The 21,101-nt window shown below is 38.8% G+C and overlaps 1 protein-coding gene and 1 long non-coding RNA gene across 5 annotated transcripts in view; one reads left to right on the plus strand and one right to left on the minus strand.

The window, feature by feature from the left end:
• Positions 1-2,141: 2,141 nt before the first annotated feature.
• Positions 2,142-21,101, plus strand: part of LOC125105220 (uncharacterized) — a 103,191-nt gene continuing 84,231 nt past the window's right edge. The window contains exons 1-2 of the long non-coding RNA XR_007128839.1: positions 2,142-2,408; positions 2,600-2,682. This is a non-coding gene — a long non-coding RNA (uncharacterized LOC125105220). The remainder of the gene's footprint in view (positions 2,409-2,599; positions 2,683-21,101) is intronic.
• TSHR (thyroid stimulating hormone receptor) overlaps positions 16,334-21,101 on the minus strand; it is a 175,967-nt gene continuing 171,199 nt past the window's right edge. For 2 of the 4 annotated variants that reach the window (XM_047738446.1, XM_047738448.1), the window contains exon 12: positions 16,334-20,981. In XM_047738446.1, coding sequence (XP_047594402.1) covers positions 19,568-20,981 — 1,414 coding nt within the window. In that variant the 3' untranslated portion in view covers positions 16,334-19,567. The remainder of the gene's footprint in view (positions 20,982-21,101) is intronic. The other 2 variants (XM_047738449.1, XM_047738447.1) reach the window with 1 other exon arrangement.

The raw sequence follows: 21,101 nt of genomic DNA on the forward strand, positions 1-21,101 counted from the left end.
TGGAGCCCCACATCAGACTCCTTGCTCAGCGGGCGCTCTGCTTCTCCTTCTCTCTCTGCCTGCCACCCCGGCCCCCCAGTGTACAGATAGGGAAACTCGGTCAGAAAGATTGTGAACCTTGTTCAAAGCCACACAGCAAGTGAAGACAAGCTTGAACCCAGGCTGACCTTAAAGACCGACTGCTCACCCATTAAGAGCAGATTCATCCTCAAAAACAAGAGCGATGTTAGTACTCAGAGTGCCCAGAGGGATAATTCAACCTAGAAGCTTCTAGCTAGCTGAAGCTATTATTGAATGTGGAAGAAGTAAAGATAAGCTTAGGTAAAAATGGAAAGTGATTACTATTTATTAAGGCCCAGACTGAAAAAAACTACTAAATAATGAATTTCAGGAAAAAAGATTATGGAAGGATTATGGCAGGGGACTAGGGAAAAAAGGGATGGAGAGTGAGAAAATTGGTGCGGAGGGATGAATCTAAATATTAACCATGAGAAAAACATTCATGTGGAAACTTTTGAAAGAAAATGAAACAAATATAATTAGACCAAAATTCAATTATTCTGTGAACTGTAGATAGTGGAGTTCCTCCATATAGATGAGGACAAATTTTAGGCTTGATCTCAGTTAAGTTGTCTCTCCTCAGAGGTGATAGCCCAATAAACCTTTCTTATGTATAAATATAAAACAAAAATTCAAAGATGACTAAATAGTGGTGTCAATAATTATTTTCTTTTGGTGGATGCCACTATTGTTAACCTCCTAAGTTGATTCTACTGGGAAAATGCACATTTTGGTTATTCCAGTTTTGATATTTTACCTTGGACTGGTGGAGATGTACCAGTGGTGAAGGCTATGTTCCTCCCTCTTAAGCATTTTGACTTGGGTTCACTCCCGACACATACCAATCCTTGATTTAGTCCAGATACTTCGCAGGGTTTTACTGGTCATGTAGCATTACCACACGTGTCAAAAATTTTTTTCCTTTTAGGAAAGAGTTTTTTGAAAATCCCTTGTCCTAGACATTGGAGCAATGACAGTGACTTATTTCTTGTGTAATTTGCAGGTATTTGTTGACAGTAATGTATATTAAGGAAAAAATTTACTTTTCCATGAAATGACCTTTATAGGATGATTAATAGTGGCATCTAACACTATTAAACAGATTTTTCCCAACTCCTTATATTTGGATTCTATGCATTTTTATTCTGAATTTAGCATCACAAGTCAATATGGTTGCTGAAGGGGCTCTGTAAAAGATGATTGCACAATTTCTTATTATTTATGCACAATTTCTTATTATTATGTCAAATTGTTTTGACATGAAAGGAACTCTAGTAACATCGACAAAGAGTTCAAATACATTCCAATTATGGAAAAAATAAATATGTGTTTTTCCTATATGCTCTGTTTCTGAAGTAAAGGGATAAGAATACAGTGTAAGAATGTAAATTAGGGAAGGTGAACTTAGTAATGTTTCTTAAACTCCCAAGATTTCCTCAGTAAAGGTTTATTTCTGCATGTCCCAGTACAGCTGGTAGGGGTGGTTCTTCTCCATGCAGTGATTCCGGAATGTAAGCTCCTCCCATGGAGTGGTTTTGTCTTTCCATGGGACATTACTCTCTCCCTCTTCCCAAGATCCTTTGCATTGGTCTAACAGAACAGGGAGGTAGAGAGCATAGGAAGATGGTATGGGAGGTTTCCTGGATGTGTCATTCCTTGCCTCTGTCTGTATTCCATTGGCCGGATTTCAGTCACTGAAAGGAGGGCTGGGAGATGTGTATATAAGTTTGGGAATTATTAGGTTGCAAGAAACATCCCTATCTCCTGTGATTCTTTCCTCAGAACAGCCTGCCTCCTGACAGGTCACAAGGTAACTTGGGGTCAGATTGTCTGGCTTCCAGTGCCCCACCCTCTAAAGAGAGGAAATTGTTTTCAAACCACCTGAGTGGTTCAGTGGTTCCCTGCAGGAGGAGGAGGAGAAGGGAGAGTGACGCAATCTACCTTCATTAGCAAATGGGACAAGCAATCTTGGAGTTTGACCTAAAACAAGAAGGTGCTGAAAGGTCATGGAATGTGGGAAAGCTCCTTAATTTGGTGTTTTCCGGTACCAGTGGGGCCGTGCTAACATGTTTTGTATCTAACTCATGGCCTGTATTACAGATAAAGGTGAAAAGGTCAAGAAGCTGAGCTGAGTTTCAGGCCCACACACTGGCTGTGGTTTTGTATGCCCCAGTGTATAAATCAGCAGAGCGATTAGTCATTATCATAATATGCTGGCTGAGAGAATGACATCTAAGGGTCAGGGATGCAGGAGACATGTCTGGTGGTCATACCTGGGGACAGCAGAGGGGACGTGCCTTCCTTGTGTTCCAGCTGTGCAGCCTTCAGAGGGAAAGCAAGCTGACCAGGTGAGGATTTGGTTTGTGATACCAGTCAGCTGTGAAGCCCTGGACAGGCCCTGATTCTCTGGTAAGAGGAGAGGGGAGAAACTTATTTTCAAGTAGCTCTCAGTAGGAAACTGTGCCTCACGTCTCGGCTCAAAGCTACTTAACGTTCTTCCTCCTCCTTCTCCTCCTTCTGTTCCATTGGTTGATGATAGCCCTTCAATGTGGCAAGTTCTTTACCTCACCATGACTTGACAGACGAGCTGAGTGTCTGCAGAAGGCACACCTAGTGACGCAGGTATGTCTCATTACGGTTTTCTTTTTTATTACTCACAAAAAGCTCATTCATATTTGGCAAGGAACAGAGGAGCTTTGGTATTAGGTCATGTTGACCTTACCCACATTTGGAGAAGAGTTCATCCCTTGCCACATTTTGACTCTGAGGCTGGGTCTGTCAGACCCATTTTGGGCTGCTGGTAAGGAGTGCATTTGTCTAGCAGCTGGACATATCCAGGACACAGGTGAGAATGTAGATGTATACATAAGGCATGTAACTAGGGCCCGTTAGCCCCGTTAACCTCAGTGTGAGAACATGAGCATTTGACTCATGGGAGACCTTCCTATACTTACATTACATGAAGTAAAAACTAAAATTCTCTGTCAATTCCCTAATGAAATCAAGCTTAGATTTAAGTTGGCCAAGGAGCAGGACTTTCCACAAAGAGAAGGTACCTGAACTTTTGTGGGAAGCCACGAAGAAGCTTGAGATATGAACCAAACCAGGCCCTGACTTGCGCCTTCCTGACATTAAGGGGTTAAGCAACCTCAGCAATGGAAAGGTTGAGTAGCGCTGAGAAAGGGTCTGTGCTATGAGTCTCATGATTGCCTATGTGACTACCCATTGGGGTTTATCAGGAACAGGACAATGCAGGCCTAAGTCATCAATCCATGCCTGGACCTTGTTGTTCTTGCATGGGCCATAAAATGCACCTGGTGCCCTTCTTCAGTCCCTTCATCGATAGGGAACTTAACTATAAGTAAGCAACATGCTGGCGTCAGGATGTCTGCGTGTTTAACCTAAGGGAACTGGTAAACAGGAGCCTGGAGAAACTATTTCTGGTATGTGGTGGGCGGTTAGTCTCCCCTAAGTATTTCTGCTTTTATGTAATCATGCACACTACATAATGAAGTTGGCACTGCTTGGACATTATCCACTGTGTCCCTCCTGTCCCCATCTCTTTACGTCTCATCTTCGTCTCACCATCCTCTTACCCTCTCGACCCTGGTCGTGTTGTCGCACCAGCCGCGACAAACTTTAAAGCTTCCACTTCTGTTTTTCCTCTCCTTACCTTCTCTATTGTCAACCTTGGCAGGCAAGGGATTGATTTTGATAAGGGTGTTGATACCCTGGATTATGTTGTTGGATTAATGGGATGAGCCCAGCTACGGGGTAGACCAGCTGCAGAAGCAGGAGCAGAAACTTCAAGAAAGAAGACATAGACATGGTCCAACTTCCAGAAATCTTGGATGTTATCAAGATAGATCCTAAAACTCAGCATATGATGGAAGGATGGAAATATAGTATTTGATATGCAAGTATAGCTTTCATAGAAGGTCAAGCTACCTATGGAAGAGCCAGCCAAGAGAACCAGACCCAGCTAAAAGGGTCACAAAAGCAGAGTGACTGATGGGAGAGCTAGAAAGGTGTCTAGCAAGGTAAGGAGGCAGTCAGCCTACTTGTGGGCGCAAATTTGTTTAGGGCAACTTGGGTGTGCAAATCTGTTTTTTTTCAACTGTAAATTTCAGGAACTTTTAATATGGATCAAGTATTTCTGAAGAAAACTTTGTTTTCAAATTGCAGTGTGCCATAAGAATACACAGGCTTTTTTTTTTTTTTTAGTGTGATTAACATACGATGTTATACTAGTTTCAGATGTACAACATACTGATCTGAAAATTCTCCACATTACTGAATGCTCAACATGATCAACGTAGTCATCACCTGTTACCATACAATGTTATTGACTATATTCCCGTATGGTATACTTTTCATCTCTATCATTTATTTATTTTATAACTGGAAGCTTGTACCTTTCATCTATTTCACCAACCTTCCCACCTACCTCCCCTCTGACAACTACCAGTTTATTCTCTGTATTTAAGAGTCTGTTTTTGGTGAGGCGCGCCTGGCTGGCTCAGTCTTAAGCATCTGCCTTAGGTCAGATCACAATCTCAGGGTCCTGGAATCAAGTCCTGCATGGGGCTCCTGCTCAGCAGGGAGTCTGTTTTCCTGTCTCCCTCTCCTTCTCTCCTACTGCTTGTGTTCTCTCAAATAGATAAATTTAAAAATATTGAAGAGTTTTTTTTTTTAAAGAGTCTTTTGTTTTTGTTTTTTTAGATTCCACATTTAAGTGAACTCTTATAGTATTTGTCTTTCTCTGAATTTACCCTCTAGGTCCATCCATACTATCACAAATGGCAGGGTTTCTTTCTTTTTTATGGCTAATATTCCACATCTTCTTTATCCATTCATTTATAGATTGACATTTGGATTGCTTCCATACTTTGGCTATTGTAAGTAATGTTGTAATGAACACAGGTGTGCACATATCTTTTCAGGTTAATGTTTCCATTTTCTTAGTTTTTTTTAAGATTTTATTTATTTATTTGACAGAAAGAGAGTTTACAAGTATGCAGAGCAGCAGGCAGAGAGAGAGGGGGAAACAGGCTCCCTCCTGAGCAGAGAACAGGGCTCCATCCCAGGACCCTGAGATCATGACCTGAGCTGAAGGCAGAGGCTTAACCCACTAAGCCACGCAGGCACCTCAGTGTTTTCATTTTCTTTGAGAAAATACTACTGGATCATATGGTGTTTCTATTTTTAATTTTTCTTTTAAAGATTTTATTTATTTATTTGATAGAGAGCACGAGTAGGCAGAGAGGCAGGCAGAGAGAGAGAGGGAAGCAGGCTCCCTGCTGAGCAGAGAACCCGATGTGGGACTCGATCCCAGGACCCTGAGATCATGACCTGAGCCGAAGGCAGCGGCTTAACCCACTGAGCCACCCAAGCACCCCTCTATTTTTAATTTTTAGGATTCTCTGTACTGTTTTCCAAAGTGTCTGCACGAATTTACATTCCCTCCAGTTGTGCATGAGGGTCACTGTTTCTCCATATCCTTGCCAATACTTACTATTTTTTATCTACTAGCCATTGTGACTGGTGTGAAGTGACATGTCATTATGGTTTTGATTTACATTCCTCTGTGATTAGTGATGTTGAGCCTCTTTTCATGTGTCTGTTGGCCATCTGTATGTCTTTGGAAAAAAAGGTCTTCTGCCTTTAATTTTTACAGTTTATTCTCTACAGTTAAGAGTCTAATTCTTAATTTGCCTCTTTCTCTCTTTTTCCCTTTGCTCATTTGTTTTGTTTCTTAAATTCCACATACGAGTGAAATCATATAGTATTTGTCTTTTTTGACTGCCTTATTTCACTTAGCATAATACTCTCTAGTTCCAGCCATGTCATTGCAAAAGACAAGATTTCATTCTTTTTTTATGGCTAATAATATTCCATTCACATCTTCACCCATTCATCAGTTGATGGACATTTGGACTGTGTTTATAATTTTGCAATTGTAGCTACTGCAGCTATAAACACTGGGGTGTGTGTAATCCTTTGAATTAGTATTTTTGAATGCTTTGGGTAAATATGTATTAGTACAATTGCTGGATCATAAGGTACTTCTATTTTTAACTTTTTAAGGAGCCTCCATATTGTTTTCTAGAGTGGCTGTACCAGTTTGCATTCCCAACAGTGCAAGAAGGTTCCCCTTTCTTTACATCCTCGCCAACACGTTATTTCTCATGTTGTTGGCTTTAACCATTCTGACAGGTGTGAGGTAATATCTCATTGTAGTTCTTTTTTTTTTTTTTTTTTTTAAAGGAGGTTCCACACCCAGTGTGGAGTGCAACATGGAGCTTGAACTCATAACCTTGAGACCAAGAACTGAGCTGACTGTCAAGAGTTGGGTGCTTAACCACCTGAGCCACCCAGGCTGCCCCACTCTCACCGTAGTTTTTATTTGCATTTCCCTGGTGATAAGTGTTGTTGAGCATCTTGTCATGTGTCTTTTGGCCAGTTTATGTCTTCTTTGGAAAAAATCTATTTAGGTTTTTTGCCCATTTTTAAACTGGATTACTTGGGTTTTTTTGATATTGAATTTTATAAGTGCTTTATGTATTTTGGATACATCATTTGCAAGTATCTTCTTTCATTCACTAGGTTGCCTTTTCGTTTTGCTGATGGATTCCTTTGCTGTGCAAAAGCTTTTTATTTTGACATAGTCCTAAGAGTTTATTTTTGCTTTTGTTTCCCTTGCCTGAGGAGACATATCCATAAATATGTTGCTAAGGTCAATGTCTAAGAGATTATCGCCTATATTTTCTTCTAGTTCTCTGGTTTCAGGTCTCACATTTAGGTGCATAATCCATTTTGGGTTTATTTTAGTGTATCGTAAAGAAAGTGGTCCAGTTTCATTCTTATATATGTAGCTGCCCAGTTTTCCCATCACCATTTATTGAAAAGATTGTCTTCTTTCCCATTGTATACTCTTGCCTCTTTTGTCAGAGATTGATTAGCCATAGAGGCATAGGTTTATTTCTGGGTTCTCTATTCTGTTCCACTGATCTATGTGTCTATTTTTGTGCCAGTATCATCTGTTTTGATTACTACAGCTTGAAATCTGGGATTGTGATAACTTCAGCTTTTTTCTTTCTAAAGATTGCTTTGGCTTTTGAGGTCTTTGATGGTTCCACACAAATTTTAGGATTATTTATTCTAGTTCTGTAAAAAAAAAAAAATGCTATTGGTATTTCGATAGGGATTATATTGAATCTGTAGATTGCTTTGGGTAGTATGGACATTTTAACAATATTAATTCTTTCAGTACACGAGCATGTATCTCTCTATTTGCTTGTGTCATTTTCATCTTTCATCAGTGTCTAATACTTTTCAGAGTATAAGTCTTTCACCTCCTTGGTTAAATTTATTCCTAGGTATTTCATTCTTTTGGGGACAATTGTAAATGGGATTGTTTTAATAATTTCTCTTTTTGTTCTGTCCTTATTAATGTAGAGAAATGTAACTCATTTCTTTATACTAATTTTATGTCTTGCAACTTTACTGAATTCACTTACAAATTCTAATAGTTTTTTGGTAGAGTCTTTAAAGTTTTCTATATGCATTATCGTGTCATCTGCAAATAGTGATAGTTTTCCTTTTTCCTTTCCAGTTTGAATGACTTTTATTTTTCTTGTCTGATTGCTGAACCTAGGACTTCTAATACTATATTGAATAAAAGTGGTGAGAATGGACATCCTTTCTTTATTCCTGATCTTAGAGGAAATGCTTTCTGTTTTTCACCATTTAGTATGATGCTAGCCGAGACCCCTTTTTTATGTTGTGATATGTTTTCTCTAAGCCCACTTCGTTGAGAGTTTTTATCATGAATGGATGTTGTATCTTGTTAAATACTCCTTCTGCATCTATTGAAATGATCATATGATTTTTATTCTTTCTCTTGTTAATGTGATATATCATATTGATTGACTTGCAAATATTGAACCACCCTTCCATTCCAGGAATAAATCCCACTTGGTAATGGTAAATATCCTTTTATTTTTATTTTTTTTTAAATTTTTATTTATTTATTTGACAGAGAGAGATCACAGTAGACAGAGAGGCAGGCAGAGAGAGAGAGAGAGAGAGAGAAGCAGGCTCCCTGCTGAGCAGACAGCCCCCTATGCGGGACTCGATCCCAGGACCCCGAGATCATGACCCGAGCCGAAGGCAGCAGCTTAACCCACTGAGCCACCCAGGCGCCCGGTAAATATCCTTTTAATGTGTTATTGACTACATTTGCTCATAATTCTTTGGGTATTTTTGCACTTGCGTTCTTCAGACATATTGGTATGTAGTTTTATTTTATGATGTATCTTTATCTGGTTTTGCATCAGGGTATTGCTGGCCTCATAAAATGAATTTGGGAGTTTTCCTTCCTGTTTTATTTTTTGAAGTAGTTTGAGAAGAATAGCTATGAATTTTCTTTGAATGTTTGTGGAGCCATCTGGTCCTGTACTTTTGTTTGCTGGAAGTGTTTTGACTACCGGTTCAGTTTTGTTACTAGTAATTGGTCTGTTCAAATTTTCTATTTCTTCCTGATTCATTATTGGAAGATTGTATGTTTCTAGGAATTTATCCATTGTCTGGATTGTTTAGGTTGTTGGCATATGATTTTCATAGCGTTCTCTTGTAATTCTTTGTATTTCTGTGGTGTCAGTTGTTATTGCTCCTCCTTCATTTGTGACTTTGAGTCCTCACTCTCTCATATTCTCATGAGTATCACTTTTATTTATCTTTTCAAAGAACCAGCTCTTGGTTTCATTGATATTTTCTGTTGTTTTCTTTTTAGTTCATTTATTTCTACTCTTGTCTTTATTACTTCCTTTTTTTCTATGAGCTTTGGGCTGTGTTTGTTCTTCTTTTTCTAGTTCCTTTAGGTGTAAGACTAAGGTTTTTTTTTAATTTGAGGTTTTTTGTTTCTTGAGATAGGCCCATGTCACATAAATTTCCTTCTTAGAGGGGTACGTGGGTGGCTCAGATGGTTAAGCCTCTGCCTTCAGCTCAGGTCATGGTCCCAGGGTCCTGGGATTGAGCCCTGCATAGGGCTCCCTGCTCAGTGCAGAGCCTGCTTATCCCTCTCCCTCTGCCATTCACTCTGCTTGTGCTCTCTGGCTCTATCCCTCTATCAAATAAGTAAATAAAATCTCTTAAAAAAAAACAAACCAAAACCAAAACAAAATAAAAATTCCCTCTTAGAATTGCATTTTTGTGTCTCCTAAAGATTTTGGACCATTGTGTTTTCATTTTCTTTGGTCTCCATGTATTTTTTTTTTTAATTTCTTCTTTGATTTCTTGGTTGATCCATTGATTGCTTAGTAATTTGTTGTTTAGCTTCCATGACTTTTGAAGACTTAGAAGAAATAGGATGTAAAATATCTCAATAATTTTATATTGATTACATGTCAAAATGATCTTATTATGTATATATTGGGTTAAATATAGTATATTATTAAAATTAATTTTACCTGTTCCTTTTTTGTCCCCCACCTGTTCCTTTTTATCTTTCTTTAATGTGGCTACAAGAAAATTTGCAGTGGTGTAGTAGCTTGGATTATATTTCTATTGGACAAAAATGTTCTATACTAACATATAGGAACTCTTTGTAATCTTTTTTTATAGTACAATGAACACATCTTTTTCTCTGGATTATAAGTTTTCTTAAAAACTGGGATATAGTTTAAAAAAATCTTTGACTTACATGTCTTACATATAATAAGTACTCAAACACATAATGAGTTAAGTAAAAAAAAAAAAATGTCACATTCAAATCCTTTTTCTTGGGTGAGGATAACCAGTTCTCTGGGTTCTTAAAAGGGAAGTTTTAAAAATCACGAGTTTTAGATTAGTGATTGCAAGTACTTCCTTCTGTAAGATTGATGCCTCAATAAATGGGACTCCTTGCCAAGGAAAAGGTGTATGGTAGAATCTTTTTCTCATGGTTTTTAAAAATTCATATAAGGCCATCTCTAATTTTTAACACAGAGGATGCTTAACTATATCATAAAGTAGATAACTGCCAAGTAGTTGTGCTACACCAGAGATATGGTGTTACATTGGGTAGGATATACATTTAAGGGCTCAGAATCAATAAAAAATGTCATAGACATGAATAGTAACATATCAGAAATTCAAGTCAAGCCATCAAATATTTATTGAACATCTATGATGTGCTGAGTATTGGTCTAGGCTCTTGGGATATATCAGTGGATAAAACCAACAAAAAATGTCATTCTTATGGAGCTGATGTCCTATTATGTTTATTATAATGATAAATAAATAATATAGTCTGCTAAAAGCAAGTGCAACAGAGAAAAAAATATAGCAGCATGGAACTAGTTATAACTCTAAGTAGAATAGTCAGGACAGGACTCAGTATAAAGGTGCCATTTAGGCAAAGGATTGATGGAGGTGAAGGATTTATCCATGGAGCTATCTCAGGCAAAGTGTTCCAGACAATGATGAGTCAATGCCAAGGGTCTGGTAAGGGCGTCTGTTGGTGTAATCAAGGAATAGCAGGGAGGCAGAGCAGTTGGAACAACATTTACAAGGAGGATTGTAGGAAATGAAGGCAGTGAGGCGACTGGGGCCAAATCCTATGGACTTTGGCTTTTGCTCTGAGAGAACTGGAGAGCCACTTAAGAGACTGCAGAGGAATGACCTGATCTGACCGAAGTTTTAAAAGGACCACTCCATCCGGATCTGTTGAGAATATACCACAGGTTAACAGATTGTTCTGTAAAGAGCCAGAGAGTAAATATTTAAGACTATGTGGGCTATATAGTTTCTCTCACAACTACTCAGCTCTGCTGTTGTAGCATATGTCTACCCATACACATGAATGAGCATGGCTGTGTTCCATTAAATCTTTATTTATAGAGACCAAACTTTGAGTTGCATGTGATTTTCATATTGCCTCAAAATATTCTTCTCCTTTTGATTTCTTTAACCAATTTTGTTCTTAGGAAAACTAGGAAGTTGGACCAACTTGACCCGTAGGCAGTAGTTTGTCAACCTCTTAAATAGACTGTAAAGGGATAAAAGGAGAACAATGGAGACTAGTAATCCAAGGAAGAGGGCAACAGCAGTTAAGGTGTAAGACGTAGTCCTATTCTGTTTTTATTTTATTTTATTTTATTTTATTTTATTTTTAAAGATTTTGTCTATTAATTTGACAGACAGATCACAATTAGGCAGAGAAGCAGGCAGAAAGAGAGGGGGAAGAAGGCTCCCCACTGAGCAGAGAGCCTGATGCAGGGCTCCATCCCAGCCTGGGATGGTAACCCGAGCCAGAGGCAGAGGCTTTAACCCACTGAGCCACCCAGGAGCCCCAGAGGTGGTCCTATTCTAAATACATCTTGAAGTTAATCCAAAAGGCTTGCTGGTGATTTGGATGTGGGATATGAGAGAATGGGAAGGATCAAGGAAGATCTCAGGATTTTCATCTGAGCACCTTGAAGGATGTATTATGATCAACTGAGATAGGAAAGGCTGTAGGTGAAGTGGGTTTTAGGGAGAAGATCAGAAGTTTCATTTGGACATGTTGACTTCAAGATGCCTATTAGATATCAGAGTGGAAATTGTGAGGAGGCAGACCAGATGCACAAATTTGGAGTTTGGAGAAAGGTGTGGTGTGGAGATATTCTTTGAGGAATCATCCCAAATAGATAATATTTAAAGCCTTGTGATTGTGTGAGATCAGCCAGGGAATAAGCATTGACAGAGAAGAGAAAAGAATCAAAGACTGAACCGCATGTTATCCCAATATTAAAAGGTGGATGCAAAGAGAAAAGGGAGCAATCAGTGACTTAAGTGGAAAACCAGTAGTGTGGTCTCCTGGAAGCAAAGGGCAGAAAAGGAATCAGTGAGGAGGAGGTGAGCAATATGCCAGATCCTACTATAACAATATACTGCTAATAGACCATAAAAGTGACCATTGGATTTAACAACATGGATGACCTTAATGAGATCGGTTTTCATGCAGCTGTGGGATTGAAAACCTAGTTAGAGTGGGTTTAACAAGGAATTAGAGGAAAGCAATTTATAGCAGTGAGTAAAGGCAACTCTTTTTTGTCTAGCTTTGTGACAGAGGAGCCAAAGAAATGTTGGGGAAGAAGTGGAGTCAAGTAAAGGTTTTTTCTTTTAACATAGGAAAAACAATGTCATGTTTATATGCTGATGGGGATGACAATAGAGGAGGAAAATCCAAAGTATGATAATTTTATTATTTTACAATACCTCAAAAAGGAAGATCTGTACCCCATTTACTAGAACATGGGCATCCTTGTCCATAATTACACAAGGTAAATAATGTACAGAGATAGCAAAAACAATTAATTAGAATAACTAGCTGTAAGAAGGTTTTGATGTTTAATTGACAATTTTATTTGTCACCTTAGAATTTAGAAGGACTTTTTCTTTGGGGATAAATTGTGTGACCCAATTCTGTGAAGAAGCTGAGCTGATGCCTTAATTTTCCTCTTTATTAAATATTCCTATAATAGAGGGATTTGATAGCATTCCACTGACCTTAGAGTTATCATCATTAGCCTTATTTACCAGTAATTTTATTATCAACAGGTCGATGATGATTTTTCCCGTGAAAAATGTTTCTGGAGGTTAAGGCTTATACCAACTTGTACACTTTGTCCTCCCTTTCTTAGCTAACTAGGAATAAGCACAATCAGAGGAAATACAGGGGACTAGGAAATAAATCAGTTGTCAACTTCCATGTTCCCATTTAACACTTAGTTGGCAACCCTCAGAAGGCTTTGTAATTGGAAACCAAAGTCATAGAAATAGTCATAAGATTTTAGCAGAGATTTTTCAAAAAAAAGTTTCCAAACCTCTCCGTGGAATTAAGATCAACATTAGATAATCTACTGATTTTCCAGCCTGCTAGTTTCTCCCTAAACTCAGACTTGGAATAAACAAGTTGAATTTTGTCTTTCAATTAATTATCACTTAAATTAGGACATCTCTTAATACAGAAGACAAAACTGGGGATTGTCTTAGGCGTGTTTGAGATGGTTTATTTAATAACACCTTAAAGCAAATAGGTAGATTAAATGCTTCTAGACATTTTTTCCAAACATTGATTTTTGTTATTATTGATGGTTGTTATTAGTATATTAAAAAATTAAAAATCTTTCTCTGAAAATGGTGGACAGTACTACATAATTTCTGAGACAGGCATGTGAGTATGAAATTATTAGCTCCTGCATTTCCTTTTCAGGTAACTGGGACAGACAATAAGAAGCACCAGCCACAGTTTTCATTTTCATTCTATAAAATTACCGCCTCTAACCCTGAATTATTCAGCCATTTCTACTCCTATGCTCTGTACTGTTGCCATTACCAGTTTATGATGATTTTTGAAAAGTTTCTGAATGTATCCCAGATGACACATCAACCATCAGGGGCCCCTTCCCCCTTTTAATCATGGCATAGGTATTCTAGAAATGGAATTCTTAGATCTCGAGGGTAGAATAGAGTGAATGGTTGGAGAGAGGGTATTGGGACCAGGATAGGTGCAAGAGTTGGTGTAGGTTGAAGGTCTTCCTGATGGTAGATAGAGTGTGGCTGCAGAGCGAGTGGGTTTAGAGAGAACTCACGAGGACCATATAGCTTGGCTGGTCAGTTAAAGAAACAGAAGAAAATACTTCAACTTCCTTCAGTTATTGCTCCCACTAGTGGCTCAGCTTGGATGTCTGGGAAGACCTGAGACTGCCAGAGGTGTGTGCTCACTTTTTCCCTTTCTCCAGAGCTGGCCCACAGATGGTGAAAACAGGTATGATGTCAGGCAGCTCCTTTTTCATCTGGACCATGGCATTAGTTGGGCGGGTATCTCATTTCTCCAACATTTGGTGAAGCTATTATACTTTCCCTAGTTCTTTTTCTGTCAGAATGCTTAAGGAACACTTGGAGAAATCAGAGAAATATCTGAGAACATATAGAGTGAAGTGGTCCTATTTGTTATTAGTAACAAATCCTAGGAGTCCCGTATTCCCACAGATCTACAAGTCTAGTCTGACTATACCTAAGTTTGTCCACTCTCATACCAGAAGCCTCTTTCACACAATGTCCAGAGAGCTGATGTGGAATATAATAAAATTTAAACCTGGAACTTGCTAAAAAGAAACAGGGATGATATGGTTTTATTTTTCTCAAACTTTTACCTCATCTACTTAATATGGCCCTTGCTGGGAAACTTGAAAAGCCTCCTAGAGAACTGAAGCTCTTTCAGACTTTTTTGCAACTTTCTCTGGGGTTAGTCCTTCAGATTCAGATGTGGTGAAAGGAAATGGAGTCATGGGAATATTATAAATAGGCTTTTGTCAAAATACTTTCTGCCTGAGGGGCAGATCTGTAATGCTGTTTTCGATTGTAAATTTCCTAATGTTTAGAATCCTTTATTTAAATCCCATTATGGTGAATTATGAATACATCATTACATGGTTTCCATATGCCTGAGCTATTTCCATAGTGAGCTGTGACTCTACTACCCCCAAATGGGCTACAAGGATCCATGTTGTCATTGAAGACTGAGAGGCGCATGATTGACATACAATTAAACTTTTTTTATTGTGTGCTGTCAAACAGCAGTTGCCATCAACTTCCTAATCCCCTCCACCTAAAATACTTCAGTAAATGAAGACAGTATTCCTAAATATTCCCAAATATTCCCCAAATAGATCCCCCAAATTATACTAAATGGGTAATAGAATCTAAGTTGTTTATACTATCTTGATTACCATACTTTGTTTAAAGCTTTACTTTTTACCTACTAAATTCATATGATGGATAACAATTAGTTGTTTAGTTTTCCTGCCATAACTTAAACAGCAATGCATTTATAGGAAATGAAAATTCTGATTTAATGTAATGAGGCCATCCAATAGAATAAATTATAAAGGGGTTTTACTTTTTTTAGTGTTTAGTTTGCCAGATATAGCTACCAAATAGGCACTTTAAGACTCTCTGGCTTGGATTTATCACATCCTAAAAATGTAAATTTTATAATAGCTAGATTATTATTCAAGTCACTTTTTTAAAAAAAGATTTTATTTATTTATTTGACAAACAGAGAGCACAAGTAGGCAGAGAGGCAGGCAGAGAGAGAGAGAGAGGAGGAAGCAGGCTCCCCGCTGAGCAGAGAGCCTGATGTGGGGCTCGATCCCAGGACCCTGGGATCATGACCTGAGCCGAAGGTAGAGGCTTTAACCCACTGAGCCACTCAGGTGCCCCTCAAGTCACTTTCAATGTGATATCTGACTCCCTCTCTGATCATTCTAAAGACATATTAACTCAAATATCTGATAAAATTGACCATGCTGTACCTTTTTTTAAATGCCACATTTTTAATGTAAATTATCTTAAAGCATAATACTATTATAATAATTTCTATTCCACTGTCTTAAAAAAGTATGTATATGATAAAAAAAAAAAATCAGCAGTGCAGAAGAGTACCAACTGAAAATTTCCCATCTGTATTAGTCTGCTCGGGCTGCTGTAACAAAATACAGCACTGGTGGCCCAAAAACAGAAATTTTCTTTCTCAAAGTTCTGAATCTAGAAGTCCAAGAATGAAGTGCCTGCAGATTTAGTTTCTGGGGTAGGGTCTCCTCAATGGCCACTCTCTGGCTGTGGACCTTTGTGACTTTTTGACCTTTTCTCTGTGAGTACATGAGAATGAAAGAGATCTCTGGTGGTGCTTCCTCTTCTCATAAGGACTCGGTCCCACCCTTATGACATCATTTAATCTTAATTACCTCCATAAAGGCCCTGTATCCAAATACAGAAACACTGGGGGTTAGGATAGTAGATGCAATTTGGTGTATAACACCACTCAATCCCTAGTCTCAATCTCCAGAGAAAATCACTTTTGGTCAATTTTTCATTTTAATTCTTCTGGTGTTTACTTTCATAATTCTGTTACACACTTAAATACATGTTTTTTAGGGTATAGCTATTTAGACAATATATCTTCTGGCTGAAAATAATGAAGAATAAGAAATAAGTTGACAAGCTATCTGCTAACTCCCAGCTTTAAAAAATTTTTTGCTAGTATTAATTTTAACTTTTTCAACTGGTTGCCTTTATAACCTTAGAAAGGTTATAGCCTTAGAAAACAGACCTCTATTTCTTTTCTTTTCTTTTTTTAAAAGATTTATTTCTAAGGTTATAAAGGCAACCAGTTGAAAAAGTTAAAATTTTTTGGGCTTTGTTTTCTGATGCAAAGGCAGAAGTAGGCAAGAGGGCTGGGTCTGCCCCAGCCCCAGACCAGGAGCTTGGCCCCATCTGCACTGATCACTCATTTCCTTTAAGATCACTTTTTTGATTTCAGCCTGGGGCAAACACTGAATGTGTCAGTTGTTTTAACTGATGTAGTGAGAGGCAATGGGGTGGCCATGAGAGACAGATTTCCAATTCATTACCCGAGTTAGCCCCTCAGTCATGTGATTTCAGGCTTTGGGGTCTCTCTGGGACTCTGGAGGGAGGAACACATCTTTCCACAGCTGCCTTATCCAGTCACTGTGTTCCAGCTGCAGCCTTGTCCACTCTGTTATCCATCAACTCCAGGTCATGGACTCTCCATCTTCCAGAAAGCCACCAGAGACTTCAGTCTGTTGTAGGTGTCACTCCTCCTGTTCACAGTATAGTTTTGGCTTGGTCCCATTTTATGCTTTTTCACTGTTATTTCAGTGGAATTTGAAAGAAGAAGGTTGGTAGGTGCCAGGACTCAGCTCACTCCTCTGAGCTAGAACTTTTCTATCTTCCAAAACAGGATGCATTGCTACCCAGTTTTTCTTGTCCCCTTAGTATTCAGGATAAGAATCACTCTGTTGTGTTACAATACATTCTGCCCCCCACCCTCAAACTCTAAGCAGTTAAGAATATTTCTTCTCAAACTGTTATTGGTTTGAATTCTTGTGATTATAGTTTTCATTTTTGGTCCTCATTTTTGCCTTATTGACACTCTCATGGTGCTGCTCTGAATTACACTCTTTTCTTCTAATTGGTTCTTTCTGATATAAAAAGTAGATTATCCAACAAGCAAGAATTAATAGACTTTGAGGGTGTTTTGAGAGACACTCCTTTGGGCAACATGTATAAACTTAGGGCATGAATTTTGTGACATCTCTGTGATTGGTTAAAGGCCATTTATCCTTAGTGATTTGGGTCTATCTTCAGATAGTTGAAAGCTGCTAGATAAACTAAACTCTGACCAAGTAGCATAGATTTGTCATCTTCATTAGAGCTCTATTTAAATTCCCAAAGTCAATACTAATCATATTTTTCTCTTAGCCATCGCTGCCTGTCAGTGAATCATAATTCAATTCATCATGAGTAAGTTTTTCACATAAAGACCATTTATAATCAAGATGCAATTTTATACTTAAGTTACTATTAGTCAGCAATTTATTTATTAATATGAATTCAATACCAAATTTACCAATTGTTTTCTTCTTGTCTTGAGTTGTAACACAGATAATGGGGACCCTAAAAGAAGCTCACAAATTGTGAAAGCATTACTATAGGACTCAGCACAATCATTTCATAGGAAGAAAATTTATTTCACGTTGTGAATGCAAATTTTAGTAATAATGGTGTTGAACTTACTTTTCTAGGACTGTTTCCAAAGTGTTATTTCAACTACTCAAGATAAAACACATTATTTATCAGGATGTACTATTTCAAAATGTCACAGGTGAGAAACACATGCCAAAAAATAACACAACTGTTTAGTTTCTTTAGTTTCATTAGTCACAAGTGAATGGATGTATGAACGGTGGATATGTCATGATTTCAAGTGTGCATAATATTTCTACGAAGACATCCAAGTCTCAGTGATAATCAGAAATGGGTATTGCTATGGGGATATCTTAGGTGAGTCAGGGGAACCATCTCTGGGGGCCCATTGGGCCCACTAATCCTACTCTACAGACTTAAAACAACAAAAGCTGTAAAGCAAATGCCATCTCTGTTTGGGATGAAATTAAGGGGCTATTTTGACAGATAATCTGGAAAGTACATCTATGGATGAAGATTGATCCTAACCATTTTAAATAAGGGAGCACTGTTGGGGAATAGAGATTATGCCCAATGATCAACAGGTTAGAAAGAGCAGTGTCAGAGAGAAGAAACTTCTCTTGATAGCTTTAGTGTTGCTTTATTTGAGTGTTTGATAGCTTTAGTGCATATTGTGGGTTGGAACCAAGTAAGTAAAGAAACCAATCCCTGAAGACAAGTTCAATGTTTTCAAGTTAATCTGAACAGTGACATAGTAACTCTATAGAGTAAAAATTTGTAAAACCACCTTTTATTCTATTATATGAATACCAATCTCTTTTTGGCCTAATAATTATAGCTGTGTAGATCTATTAATTTGATGAATGATTTAGATCCAGACCAGTATGTTCAGACATCATAACCAAAAAAGAAACAAAGAAGAAATTTCCTGGGTCATATGTCTAGACTCTAAAGAGAAAAAGATGGCAGTCGTACAAGATAGGAAAAACAGATTCTTCTTTCTTAGCACTTTTCTTTTTGGTCATGGAAACATGTTTTAAGGGCAAGGGATATATGTTGAGTTTTAAACCTGGAAGAGGCCATCAAGCTCTTTCATTTCTAGACTTAGAAGTGGCCCTGTGATTTGCCCAAGGGCAAACAGTTACCTTGTGTCCAGCCTGCTTTATTAATCAGTGGGTGATTTAGTGTGCTCTGTTCATAATTCCCACTTGCAGCTACTTAGAAATATTTTTAGAGTTCACGCCTTTTATGCCATGAGACTAGCCAAGAAGAACAATTCTTAGTTTGCTCAGCCACATTAGCTGAAATCTTGCCAGTTTTTTTTTTTTTTTTTTCCGGGAAACACATAATAATTGGGTCACATCGGGTAGATCCTTGTGAAGAAATGATTAATTGTTTCAGAGTTTGAAAAAACGACGCAAAGCTAAGCCTTTCCCCTCCTTCACCTCATAACAGCTACTCCATGCATGTATCCTTTTGGACTTCTCAGTTTCGAGGAATTCACATTGTCTTTGGTTGTATCCAGGAACACGAAGGTGGACCAAGCCAACCTGGGGCTAATTTTATCTTGTAGTCACCAACTAAGTTAATAGCATTTGCCATTTACCAAATCTTTAGTATGAAATACTGTCTACAGGTGAGAAGCTCAGTGTTGATCTGCTTCAGTTGATATCTGTTGAGCATCTTATACAATGTTGTCACTGTAGTTAGCATCAAGCAAACCTTCTAGAAAGTGTCAGTTATTTTGATATCAACTGGGATTCAGACGTGCTGGTAGTCTCTTTTCCTTCTGGGAGGTAATGATTAGGTGGTAATGCTATCCTCTCTCCAGAAATGAACTTTCGCCCCATGAAACATCACCTGCACAAGGGTTAGGTCAGCTGTCTGGTGTATGTAATGGGTTTGGAATACATGTTCAAGAAACCAGCCTTTTAGGAGTCCCCCCTACCACTGCAACTAGTGTAGGTTTAGCTTACAAAACTGTTTGGTTATACTCTTTTGGGATTTGACCCTGCTTATTTGGGGTTAGATGGGAGTTTTCAAGCAGTTCATAGTCATCCTGCATGTTAGGGAGACTTTGCCTCATGTCCCGGGTAACCTTTTGGACCTGAATGCCACTGCTGTTCTTTGGAGAAACCCTCTGGCCCCGGTATGCCTGGGCCTGACGTTTACAGATACCAAACTTGCTGAGCAGGATAAATACATCCCTCTGGAAGGCCTTTGTGAAAATAGCATAGAGAAATGGATTGGCACAAGAGTTAAGTGGATAGAAGAGAACCAGCAAGATTTTGGAGTTGGTAACCGTGATGAGAGGCTTGTTCATCAGTGCCGACAAAGCATAGAATGAGATTGGGGCCATGCACATGAAGTCAGTGAAGATCAACACAGCCATCCTTTTGGCAATTTTGGTATCTTTGTCCCCCGGGTTGTACTGGGGATTTCGGACTGTGATGTAGATCTTCACATAACAGGAGCAGACAATGATAAAGGCAACTATGTTGAGTATCAGAACAAGAATAATATACGCCAGGGAAAGAGGCGTCTCAGTATCCATGGGCAGACAGATGCTGACTTTGGCATAGCTACTTATTCCCACCAAAGGGAGCAGGGCGAGCAGGAAGCAGCAAACCCAGCCCCCAACCATGATGGCATATGCATGCCTGAGGCGGATCTTCCGGTCCAGGCGCATGGCGAACGTAACGGCATACCAGCGCTCCAGGGTGATGACTGTCAGTGTGTACACTGACAATTCACTGGCAAAGACGGTGAAGAAGCCAGCTGTGTTACATCCAGGGCCTGTCTGCCAGTCGATGGCGTGGTTGTAGTACTCAGAATGAGTGTAGAGGTCTACAGAGGCGATGAGGAGCAGATACATCCCCATGCAGAAATCTGCAAAGGCCAAGTTGCACATGAGAAAGCGTGGGACAGTGAGTTTGTAGTGGCTGGTGAGGAGGATTATCAGGACAATGACATTGCCCAGAAGAGCCAGGAGACTCACAAACCACACCATGATTCTCAGGAACTTATAGCCCATTATGTCTTCGCAGGGGTTGAACTCATCTGACTTAGGGGTACACACCATGTCTTCATTGCCCCCACACACAGTGTAGTCATAATGGCTATCAAAGGCCTGTAGGGTCTCTTCCTGTGGATATTTTAGCTCCTGGCCAAAACCGAGGACCTCATCTTCTTGTTCTTCAAAGAAGACATAATAATGAGAGTTGCTGTGGGTATCCTGGAGCTTAGAGTTGTCCTTGTACCCGGCATGGCTGTCACCCAAATACTCTTCATACTCCTGGTCAAAGGGGCCATTCAAAGCATTCACAGATTTTCTCTGACGCAGGCTCCGAATACTGCTCTCATTACACATTAAGGACTCAAGGATTCTGCAAGGCACAGAAATAGGTCACTGCTTGCTGAAAGCCCCTAATGGTCCCCACAACACTTAGTAAAATATGTGGACTTCCTGAGATCTCCATGTTCTGACAAGATTCTACATGATCTAG

The sequence above is a fragment of the Lutra lutra genome, chromosome 7 (genome assembly GCF_902655055.1).
Source record: "Lutra lutra chromosome 7, mLutLut1.2, whole genome shotgun sequence".
Classification (NCBI taxonomy): Eukaryota; Metazoa; Chordata; class Mammalia; order Carnivora; family Mustelidae; genus Lutra; species Lutra lutra.